Source organism: Oncorhynchus tshawytscha, linkage group LG13 (assembly GCF_018296145.1).
Source record: "Oncorhynchus tshawytscha isolate Ot180627B linkage group LG13, Otsh_v2.0, whole genome shotgun sequence".
Classification (NCBI taxonomy): domain Eukaryota; kingdom Metazoa; phylum Chordata; class Actinopteri; order Salmoniformes; family Salmonidae; genus Oncorhynchus; species Oncorhynchus tshawytscha.
Window position 1 is genome coordinate 67,129,984 of NC_056441.1, and position 12,156 is coordinate 67,142,139.

The 12,156-nt window shown below is 40.8% G+C and overlaps 2 protein-coding genes across 5 annotated transcripts in view; both read right to left on the reverse strand.

Annotated features, from left to right (window-relative positions):
• Window positions 1-115: 115 nt before the first annotated feature.
• Window positions 116-4,606, reverse strand: LOC112265547 (G protein-activated inward rectifier potassium channel 3). The gene is made up of 4 exons (XM_024442935.2): window positions 4,517-4,606; window positions 2,937-3,085; window positions 1,723-2,818; window positions 116-1,506 (listed from the first exon to the last, which is right to left on the reverse strand). Exons 2-4 carry the CDS (start codon window positions 3,081-3,083, stop codon window positions 1,163-1,165), a joined length of 1,587 nt encoding a protein of 528 aa, XP_024298703.1. The 5' UTR covers window positions 3,084-3,085; window positions 4,517-4,606; the 3' UTR covers window positions 116-1,162.
• LOC112242800 (zinc finger and BTB domain-containing protein 16-A-like) overlaps window positions 4,521-12,156 on the reverse strand; it is a 29,600-nt gene continuing 21,964 nt past the window's right edge. For 3 of the 4 annotated variants that reach the window (XM_042296220.1, XM_042296221.1, XM_042296219.1), the window contains 3 exons: window positions 10,067-10,237; window positions 8,517-8,684; window positions 5,013-8,311 (listed from right to left, as the gene is read on the reverse strand). In XM_042296220.1, the coding sequence (XP_042152154.1) occupies window positions 8,082-8,311; window positions 8,517-8,684; window positions 10,067-10,237 (569 nt within the window). In that variant the 3' untranslated portion in view covers window positions 5,013-8,081. Of the gene's footprint in view, window positions 4,749-5,012; window positions 8,312-8,516; window positions 8,685-10,066; window positions 10,238-12,156 lie in introns of those variants that run through there. The other variant, XM_042296222.1, reaches the window with a different exon arrangement.

A 12,156-nucleotide genomic window follows, 5' to 3' on the forward strand; every position in this document is an offset into this window, starting at 1 on the left:
TATGAATTATTAAAAAACAATTATTTCTGGATACCTGTTACAGTATATACAATTTACTCTGCATCAGGTGCAGTACAAAAAATAACCAACCTACGCCATTTTTTTGAGTGAATCATATTTTATTTGATAAGGATATACAAATAAATATGTTAATTAAAACATGATACAATTTGGACTTTTTCATCTGTTTACAGTTAAGTATGGGTAAGTGTATCTTCTACCTTACAGCAAGCTTAATTAATCCAGTCTCATCTATTTAAGTTGAGAACATCAAAGTGTTCCTAATAAAAAATTGTAGAATTAATCTGCCATCTAGAATGGCAGCCAGCAGAAGGTCCCTTTGATATGCACTGTCTCCCATGGGCGTGGTATGGGATTAGGCCTGGGGAGAGCCAGGTGAAGAGGAAAACTGCCAGCGAAAACATTCCTTACACTCAGACTGTCCAAGCAGCATCCCGGAAACGGCCTGCATCTCTTTGGTTCATCTGAATCACTGTCAGATTAAATGATGTACAATTCAAACCCACTCTAATACGTCCGTCCCTCCGTCCGTCTGTCTGTCTGAATACTGTGACCTGAGGTGGATGTGGCAGACTAATACTGTGTGTTGACATACAGACTGGGAATGAGTGTGGGTTTACATCAAAAAACATAATGGATTAATTAAAGGGAATTGTAACACATACTGTAAATTGACATAAATATCAACTTTGGCAAGAGTCTATGATGGTATGTGAATTTGATATCTCCTTTGCTGGTGAATAGACAGTAATACTGACATTCATTTGTCCGTTTATCAAATCGACACAGCACATGGCAATACAATCATTAAATGACACTCATAATTTCAATCTTAATTGGGAGAGCTTGATGTATGGGCAGTGAGATACCTTTAGTTATTTCTCTCATACTGTAAGGAGACCAATAAGAACTAATACAATCAGCATAATTGTAACTGTATATCACACAAGTGCTGTTCTCACGTTTACAAATTAGTATTCAGAAAGTTTGATCAATTAGATGTATAAATGGCAGCTTTAGATATTGGTCATCAGCATTTGTTTATTTACATTGTATAAACATTCTCATGGATATGTACAGTGTGGCTTGATTTCATAAACTTTGATGAACACTTCCATGCCAACATGTCAAATGTCAATATTTATATAAAGAACTCATTCTTACTAAGTTTCCTAGTTCCTCTGCCAATGTTATTAGTGACTGAGTTGCACAGTAACATTTGATCAGATAAATACTGGTAATGTACTTTCCTTGTAGGCATGTTGGAGGGGACGGAGTCTGTGTCATGTCCAGGAGATCTCTCATGTCTTTGTCTCACTGCCATCTCTCTGTCACTGTGTGTGGCAGTCTGGACCTTATAGTTCTTATCAGAGGTCTTGTGATTGGAACCAATCCCCCTCTTTTCTAGTGGCTTGTGTGACTTAAAGCGCTGTCCCCAAAAAATCTCATCTTCTGTGTAGGAGGTCCTCACATGGAAGGCTGTGCCTGAGAAGAAATACATATTATATTATATACATCTGCTGTCCGAACCAGGCATTAAGGATACTGTAGGTCCCTTTATTCATGTTTTGATAATGATAACATATAAATAACTCACAACCATTAATTTGAAAAATGACAGGTGTCCTTTTTGCGCTGATTGAAATAGCCCAAACAGTTATTTTATTCCAACTCCAGATTTCCCCACCTCTCAGCACAAACCTGCGTCTTGAACGGCTCCGTCCACCATGACCACAATTTCAAAGGTATCCCACTCTAAAGAGTCAGCGCTGATGCCCCAGAGAGGACTTTGTTCATCAATGACATGCTCCATGGTCTGGGGCTCCACTGTGAACAGCCTGGCTCCATCTGGCCCCATCCCCAGAGTCAGCTCTCTCTGCTCCAACAGGATGAACTCTCCCTCTTTGGTATGGTGAGATTTGATCAGCTTGGCTCTTATCTCTGCCACCAGCATGTGTGTTTCTTTCAGAGTCTTGATGTTGAACATCAGGCACAGCCTCTCATCCCTCTCAGAGACCACACAGTGCTGACTGAATAACAGAGTGGGCAGCCTCCTCTTAGGCCTGGCTAGCTTGGCCAGGATGCAGCCCAGCATCAGGGTGTCTAACACTGATTCAATGATGGACTGTGCCATCATGAGAACCAGCCCGTCCATGCAGTTGGCTGAGGCCACTCTAGAGCCGTAGCCGTTGATGATTTGGCTGTCCACGGAGATAGAGAGGGCCGAATGGAAACTGTCCAGTTTCTCAAAGCATGGCTGCCATTGCGGGTCTTGTATGTGTTCCATATCACCACGCAGCCAGGCACCCAGGAAGTAGAGCTCTGCGAAGGCTGCCCAGGTGACGATGTAGCACAGGGTGAAGACAAATAGGATCCAGCTGTACTTCAGATCCACCAGGGTGCCGATCAGGTCACACATCTTGTTCTTGGAACTGTATGATGAGCCACGACACATTCCATTCTTGGTGAAGTAGCGATGGTGCTGGCGACCATTAGAACTGGAACTCTTGTGTCTTATGTCTCCTGTACTCTTGGAAGAAGAAGATGTGGCCTTATTCTGTGTTTTCTTCCCTCTATTAGGTTTACTAGAGCCTTTCTCAATCCAGGAGCTTGTATCATAACTGGAGAACCTCTCAGCACTCCTGGTCTGTCTTGCTTTGTGCTGTGATTGGATGATCCTCTGACTGACCGGCAGTGGATGCAGCTTTGGATGGTGAACAGGCATGGTGACATACTGCCCCCTACTGGTGGTCCTGGAGATTTTATTGGGATTGGCTAAAGATACTCTTGTGTCCACCTGCAATGAAGACATCAAGACAGTAAGGTGTCATCTGAAATCGAACAGTGAAGATGTTGATAACAACACAATAATAAACCAGTCATCTTTGCAGTGAATATTGGGATGTTATACTGACCCTCCTCAGGTATGGCCTGTATGGGTTATATGGGTTGTGTCGAAGTGAAGCTCTGGGTCTGATATTCTTCCTGGGGTATGGGGGAGGTCCATAGTTGCCATAGTCCCCATAGAGTGCACAGCTGTTGGAGATCACCGTGGAGAACATGGCTGGAAACCGAGACAAACCGATAGGAGTGTCCACCGTTTATACCATCAACAAGACAAACTAGAAAAAAGTTTATCACCTGCGCAGGTTCAAAAATCCTGTTAACAATAATAGTTTTTAATGATGTGTACAGGATGACACTTGCATCCAGTCTGAGAACATAGAGCAAGCGTTGACATGTCCTTGTGTGTGTCTTGTTGTAAAAACTAACGATGGAGAGGGTGGATAAGAGCAGGGTTACTGCTCCAGTCAGTCTCCAGTCCAGATGGTGTGTAATGTGGTTTGCTTTAGCTGCCCACCATGCTCACACTAATTAAACAGAGGAGATTACATTATCACCAGCTCTTAATCAATCTGCTCGTCTACAGAGCATGACAATGGATTTCATGAGATTACAGAGGAGATAATCCTTTTTGCACATGTGTAACTAAATTTAGCCCACCTTTCATCTTTTCAAAATGCCTCCATTACATTTGGTGGATCTCATGCTCATCAACTACATAAACAGGACAGGATAGTTCTATGTCAGCACAATCATAATACACTAGTGGACTTTTCCATCATTGGAAACAAAGTAGGAGCTTCTTTACTATATCCAAGTCATGTTGTCTTGTCACTATGCTCTGCTGGTGGAAGTATATGTGTTGGTATAGACCATAGCAATGCTGTGTTACCATTTTTATTTTGTTTCTCGCAGTGGTGGAAAAAGTACCCAATTGTCATACTTGAGTAAAAGTAAAGGTAACTTAAATAGAACATGACTCAAGTAAAAGTGAAAGTCACCCAATAAAATAATACTTGAGTAAAAGTCTGAAAGTATTTGGTTATAAATATACTTAAGTATCAAAAGTAAATGTAATTGCTAAAATGTACTTAAGTATCAAAAGTGAAAGTATAAATATTGAATTAGACCATTTTCTTGCATTCAAAATGTAACCAGTACTTTTGGGTGTCAGGGAAAATGTATGGAGTAAAAATTACATAATATTCTTTAGGAATGTAGTAGTACAGTAAAGTAAAGCGGGGCGGCAGCGTAGCCTAGTGGTTAGAGCATTGGACTAATAACCGGAAGGTTGCAAGTTCAAACCCCCCGAGCTGACAAAGTACAAATCTGTTGTTCTGCCCCTGAACAGGCAGTTAACCCACTGTTCCCAGGCTGTCATTGAAAATAAGAATATGTTCTTAAATGACCTGCCTGGTTAAATAAAGGTTAAAAAGAAATTTTAAAAAGTATAGATACCCCAAAAAACTACTTAAGTTGTATTTGAAAGCATTTTTACTTAAGTACTTTACACCACTGGTTTTTCGATTCAGTAAGTTAGAATGACATTTTTACTGAGTTTCCATTATAAAATGTAAACACTATGGTCTATACCACCACATCCCAAACCCACAAATAAACATAGAAACAAGAACATAAACAAAGGTAGTACCTGTGATGAAGAATTCCCTCTTGTTATTGACTGGATTCAGTTACTGTATGGCTGCCATTCTGCTTAGTGTTGGACACAACAGTGTGTGTGGTAGAGCAGAGGGAGAGAGGGCAGGGAGGCAGCGACTGATCCCTTCCCTCATCTGTAGCAGCTAGTCAAACCCACCCAGCTGTTAGTCTGGCATCGTGCCACTAAGGGTCACCAAACCACCTGTCATGACTTCAGCTGCATGCTACAGTGAGACAGGAAAACACAACCCTTTTTTATTGTCATGTTCATTTTTGCTATTTTATGTTTCCTTGGTGTATTTTGAAAGGCGCAAATAAAATGTATTATTATTATTATTATTATTAACTCAACCGTCATGGATTTACATTTGGATATTTTCTAACCTATTCAAATATTGAACATTTTCCTGTAGTGCATGTGAATAGTATGCAGAAAAAAACAGACAGTTAGAACTCACTTTACTTGACTGATTGACACAATAAAGATCTGCATTGTGAAATAGTTTTATTATTTTTTCATCATGCCACAGAACACTGATGCGTAAAGAGAGCTGTGTCTGAAACCACACTGAGAAAACACTTGCACACACAGTGTTACAAAGCTGTAATGCAAAAGGATTTAACACACATGGCAAGAAGAACAACCCTGATTGGACACCAGGACAAGCACTGACTGAACTGGCGCTGAGGTAGACAAACATTTACATAATATCTACCTAAATGATGATCATCACATCCTTATAGTACACACACCAAATAATACAACTTCCGTTTTGTTACAACATAGAAAGATCAAAGAAAAGCTTTTTTTCAAAGTGCTCTGTTAGTTTTGGTCCACCACGGAAATCCTAAGATCCTTATAGTGCATGTGTATGTACACTGAACAAAAATATAAATGCAACATGTAAAGTATTGGTCCATGTTTCATCAGATGAAATTAAAGACACCAGCTATTTTCCATATGCACAAAAAGCTTATTTCTATCAAATTTTGTGCACAAATAGTTTTACATCCGTGTTATTTACACATTTCTCATTGGCCAAGATAATCCATCCACCAGACAGGTGTGGCATATCAACAAGCTGATTATATAGCATGATCATTACACGGGTACACCTTGTGCTGGGGACAACAAAAGGCCACTCTAAAATGTTCCATTTAGTCACACAACACAATGCCACAGATGTCTCAAGTTTTGAGGGAGCATGCAATTGGCATGCTGACTGCAGGAATGTTCACCAGAGCTGTTGCCAGAGAATTGGATGTTAATTTCTCTACCATAAACTGCCTCCAACATCGTTTTAGAGAATTTGGCAGTAATTCCAAACGGCCTCACAACCGTAGGCCACGTGTAACCACACCAGCCCAGGACCTCCACATTCGACTTCTTCACCTGCGGGATCGTCTGAGACGAGCCACTTGAACAGCTGATGAAACTGAGGAGTATTTCTGTCTGTAATAAAGCCCTTCTGTGGTGAAAACCTCTGGTTGGCTTGGCCTGGCTCCCAGGTAGGTGGGTCTATGGTTTCCCAGGCCCACCCATGGCTGCGCCCCTGACCAGCAATGTGAAATCCATAGATTAGGGCCCAATGAATGTATTTGACTGATTTCCTTCTATGACCTGTAACTCAGTAAAATCATTAAAATTGTTGCATGTTGCGTTTATATTTCTGTTCAGTATAGAATAGAAAGCAGTACAGTGAAGATGAGTTGATACTTTTAATAGTTTTCATGGCACTGAGTGCTGGCTGTTTGTTCTAGAAGGCCATAATGTTAGACCCATATTATGCCCAACGTTTAGCTTTATAAAGATGATTAACAATACCACTATGTATTCTGTGTTTTCTGTGCATGTTTCCCATTTGATGAATTCACAATCCAAATTTTACTTTGACATGACAGAACATTTTGAAAGAAAATCTCACTCGTTGCTTTGAGGCATGAGGTGCCTGGGGCATATAATACCATAGTCATTAGAAGTATCTTGTTTCAAATTACAATGTTTAGACAATAGGGTCTACTACGGCATGGCAGTGAAAGTCATTTCTTCACTAGCAATAAACAAACAACCAGGAACAACAACGATCAATACAACATACATGTACTGTGTTCATGTATTCAGCACATCTATTCTCCATTTATAAAAGAGGCACAGGGAGGGCTCTTACTCAAATCAGACTCCAGAGACTTACAAAACACACAAGAAAACATGTTTCCTAAATCAAATCAAATGTAAACAAATTGCAGATCACTGTAATACAAAAATACAACATCTTTAAATCAGAGAATCCCTCATCTGGCTCTCGTCTAGAAATAAGATACAATCACATTTACAGCAACAGACAACTAACGATAACCTGCTTTTAGCCATTTAACTTTACAGAATAATCTTTTCACGTTTAGTAAAAAAGCCAACACTTTCATTCAGATTTTTATGTCTTTTTCATCACTTAGAGAAAAATCGAATTCTGTGATTTAACAGACTGCTATAATTCAACTTATAAAAAATGATACACATAAAAGTCACTTTAAAGACTTTCAAATCTTTTTTTCCACCCAACAAGCAACCGTCCGAATCAATTCCATTAATTCATTCTCAGAACATTTCAAGCCGCTTCGCCAATATAAAAGGACATTTGAAGTTAAAGCTACAGATGATGGATGAAAACACGATGAAAAACACCAGTTCTAAGATGTGCTATTGCCTCTGTGCAAAAGGTGAAGATTGAAGAGGTAGCACTTATTCTAATAACAAAATAAACGGCCTTGAGGTTGGGTCAAAATAACCAACACCTGTTTGGTAACAAAAACGATGCACGACATAAATATCAAAACCTGTTGCACCTTAACGCTTGTCAATCAGCATGAGCAGACAGACTAACTGACAGGTAAGGAAAATCATATGCGTAATATGCGCACTGAAAAATAAGACACAAATTAAATCAAGCATATGGACAACATTCAAGTAAAACATGCAGAAAACAAACAACACCCCAAAAAATCTATAACAGGAAATAATAAGCCAGGAAATGATTGTTTATCTCAATCAATCTATGTAGTATAGTATTGCAATTATACCAGAGAAGTTGGGTTCTACATCTCACAATCACAGTCACAGCAGATAGAACTCAATATCCCTTCTAGTGCAACACTTTCACTGCTGTGGTAACCTGACCAGTCGTCTTCCAGTCTTTAACACATACGCAGGTTTGATGTAATAACAGATAACACTTTCACTGCTGTGGTAACCTGACCAGTCGTCTTCCAGTCTTTAACACATACGCAGGTTTGATGTAATAACAGATAACACTTTCACTGCTGTGGTAACCTGACCAGTCGTCTTCCAGTCTTTAACACATACGCAGGTTTGATGTAATAACAGATAACACTTTCACTGCTGTGGTAACCTGACCAGTCGTCTTTCAGTCTTCAACACATACGCAGTGATAAAACCAATCAAACCACAGAAATGATCAACTTACTCTTCTTTAGAGGAAAGAATACGATGAAAAACCTGTCCACTCCTAGGATAGTGTGTCTTAGTGTCTAAGACCTGCTCAGACATAGCATACGTACAGGTAGGTCTTCTCTATCCTCCAGTCCGGGGGCACATCCTCAGGTCTGTGGCTCTTCATGTGTTTCTGCATGGCTGCCAGGCTGGGGCAGAAGTCCTGGCAGATGGTACACTGGTAGGGCGACGCTCCGTTGTGGGTGCGCAGGTGCTTGATCATGGCAGAGTAGTCTCTGGATCGCTGGTGACAGATCTTGCACTCAAATGGTTTCTCGCCTATAGGAATACAACGGCATAGTCGTGAAACCTTTCCTTGACTATATGCTAAAACCAGTGGTACTATCTGACACACATTGGTTTGACCTGTGTGTATGCTGTCATGAACACAAAACAATCTGACGTGTGAGTGTGTTGTTATTATGACCATGCACTGTTCTGATTTGATAGTGTGTGTTATTACGGCCAGACACTGCTCTCTAACCTGTGTGTACGCGGTAGTGGGTCTCCAGCTGATGCTTGAGGCTGAACCTTTTGCCACAGCCGTTACACTCGTAAGGCTTCTCTCCTGTGTGGATACGTTTGTGTCCCCTCAACATGCCATCGTCCCGGAAACAGCTCCCACAGAACTCACACTCAAACGGGTGGTCACCTGAAGACACAGGTTAGACACAGGTTGGGTAAAGGTTGGACACACATCACAGGTGTCATAATGCTAAACAGTATCAAACGGTTCAGGTAGGCCTCCGCTCATCAGCAAAGAAACAGTATCAAAGACTTATTTTAACGTGACTACTACTTGCATATGATAGATGTAGCTGTACAGGTCTATAAAAACAGAACCTTTTTGCATATCAGGCTGAAAAAAAGATTGTGCTTTCAGATATATATATAATAATAATATAATATTATATACTGTATATAATAATGTTATGATAATAATGTCACTCCTTCTGGCTGCTTGCTGACAGCTAATAGAAGTCTTCCAGACATGTGGGTCTCTCCATAGTTAATCCATCTCTCTCTGAGGCTGTGGCTTTGAGTCATTTGCAATGACCTATGTGTCTCATTAGCTCAGTGTCCACAGCAACAGCCAAGTGGGACAATACACTGCACTGCTCATTATAGCCTGGTGCTTCACAAAACCCCCCATGCTACAAGACACATGACATTTACACAATGACACTACCAAGATGACCGTGGTATAAACAAGACACACAACGATGGGCAAACTCCGATTCCCTTCTGTCTCTTCATATCAATTATGTTTTTATTCAATATAGACGTGGATCTGAAGAAGGGGGCAACCTTTCAGTAAAAATGTCCCTCCCCTCCCCCTCCCCCTCCCCCTCCCCCTCCCTCTCCCCCACCCTTAGGGCACCACTGACTAACTCTCAGAGAATAACACAGACATTTGCTGTTCTTTAGATATTTATTTCGGTTTGCTCTGTCATTTGGGGTGAACTGCAGTAGAAATGACAGACATGAATCGCAGGGGCCTAGAAGGCTGTGTCTCAGAACCTAAAAACATTCACCGGATAAAATAGCCTCAAACATAATACTGGCCATATTGGAGCATTGCTGTCATCAGGAAAGTGAATCATTGCGGAGTTTATTAACGTTAAGTGAATGTAGACATGATCAAATTAGTGAAACTGACTGTAATTGAAAAACTCTGGTCTTATGCTACTTCAGTCTAGTGCCAAGAGAGAAGTAGTAGTTCAAGGTATTTAAGGATTAAAGGCTTGAGGTTTATGGGAATCTCATTGCAGCTTTGGATTGTGTGTTAGAGTAGGCGATGATGTTGATGGATATGACAGTGATGACGATGATTGTGATGAAAACAGTAATGATGATGATGATGATGTTGATTACAGTGATGATGATGATGATGAAAACAGTGACGATGATGATGATGATGAGAACAGTGGTAATGGTGATGTTGAAAACAGTGGTGATGATGATGATGAAAACAGTAGTTGTAATGATGATTGGGATGATGAAGATGACAATGGACACAGATGCAGTCCTTACCTGTGTGTGAGCGCAGGTGGCGTTTGAGGGTGGTGTGGCTGGGGAAGGGGTGGTCACAGTGGCTGCAGATGTAGCTGTGCATCCCTGCATGAACCTCCATGTGCTGCTGCAGAGCCTTCTGGGTCTGGAACCGCTTGGCACAGAGCAGACAGAACACTGCCATGTCTGTCCCTGGAGACCACACAGAGACACAGACACAGTTATTTCAGGACCAAACATACACTCAGTGGGGAAACTGGGTCACTCAACTCTGAGCCTGAGACTCTGAGTGTTCTGAGGAGAACACTTCTTTCAAAGAGCAAAGTGTTTCTACCTAAACTAACCCCCCTGACAGGCGTGAAATACATTCAGTTTGACTTTATACACTTTTCTGATTGACGTTGACTTGGAAGTCATTGTCTTTGAGAGATGTATTTTTTACGCAATACACAGGATGCTAGAACTGTCAATCACATAATCAATGCCTTCTCCTTATGGGATGTTAAAAGAGGAATTATTATTTTCAATCCCCATCAAGCCTGTGCTCCAGCAGCCTCTGGAGTCGTCTGTGTCTGTTCACAGAGAGAGGCTGATAGCAGCTCCACCCTGAACGATGCCTACACTATGAGCTATGTGCTGAATGTTAAGTAGCGATATCAAGCCATTAAAGGCAGGACTGCAGGAAAAACACAATCCTTTTAATCCCGTGTGTGACCTGGCATCACTTTGGGGCTGCTCTCCTGTTGCGCTGAGAGTGGAGCGGAATACAGATAGGGAAACACAGGCTAGTTTTACTCACACAGGATCTGTGAAGAACCACCATTCAATTCTCACACACAACATACAGGGTTCTTACTTTTTCTTATCACAATTCAATGACCCCTTTGCTTATCCCGCTCATGAAAATTCAAATGTGAGGTAGGACTGAATCATCAGTAATCAATTCCACTGATAATAATGTACGAGTCTTGCAGAGAGGTGGTTAATGTTAGGTTATGAGGTCGGTATTTCTGTCTGCTCGGGTTGAGGATCATTTACAACGCAGGTCCCATTGCTCACGACTGGGATTCAATCAGACATTTCCAGCGGTGGATCATTAGTAAACAGGAGGCTATGCCAGCGTTTCATTGGAATTCAAGTGGGGTTGCTGAGTTGCATTTAAAATGCAGTCTGATGAGGTCCACTAAATCAAATCATTTGTTACTGTTATTGAAGTGCCTTGAGGCAACTGGCAATTAAATTGGAATTAGTGCAGGGAATGAGATACAGCACACTCATACTAAGACAGGAGATTTTCAGACAGTGTTTGGAGTTCAATCAAGTTAACAGACAAGGATATTTATATTCAATCATTAATTTAATTTCAGCAATAAATCATATTATCTCTCTATTGTTTACCATTTTCCTGCAATATACATTTTAAAAAATTCTCCAACATTTTCCTTTTATTTTAGTCATGATGATTCATCGATACACTTCACTTATTGAATCACTACATAACCTTCTCTGAAGGAGTCAGTCAGTATCTTAGTGCCTCACATTACACGTGGTCCTCTTCACAAATGACTGGGAATACACAATGTGAAAGGCCTAGCTTACATCAGGCCTAATTTATAGGATGAATTGTGTTACTAATATTCAGAATATTTCTAAGATTACATGCATTTGTGTTATTTTTCTTTTCTCTCTCGTTATTAGATATTGATCATGGGACTTGATGGAATTAAAGTAGGCTATGAGCTTGCTGTGGTTTGCCCTAAACGGCACTAAGAGAATTTAGCATTATTTCTACTCATTAACAAAGAAGAGAGAAGATGAGAGATATCCACTCCACACCATACATCAGAAAGCGAGCCTACTGGAATGCACTGCACCTGTTCACTAGCTTTATTCCAGTGGCCATCTATCTTCACAATAGAAACACAATGTGGTACAGACCCCCAATGGCTCGGCCCATTAGTCATAGGCTCCTCATGCAACTCCTACACTTCCAGGCTTTGTGTATAAGCCTAATGATCAGGGCTTTTCTCATCCACGGATCACAATGTTTTACTGATGGACAAAAGATCTTCCATGTACCGCCCCAAACCCTAACTAGACAGGAACGTTTC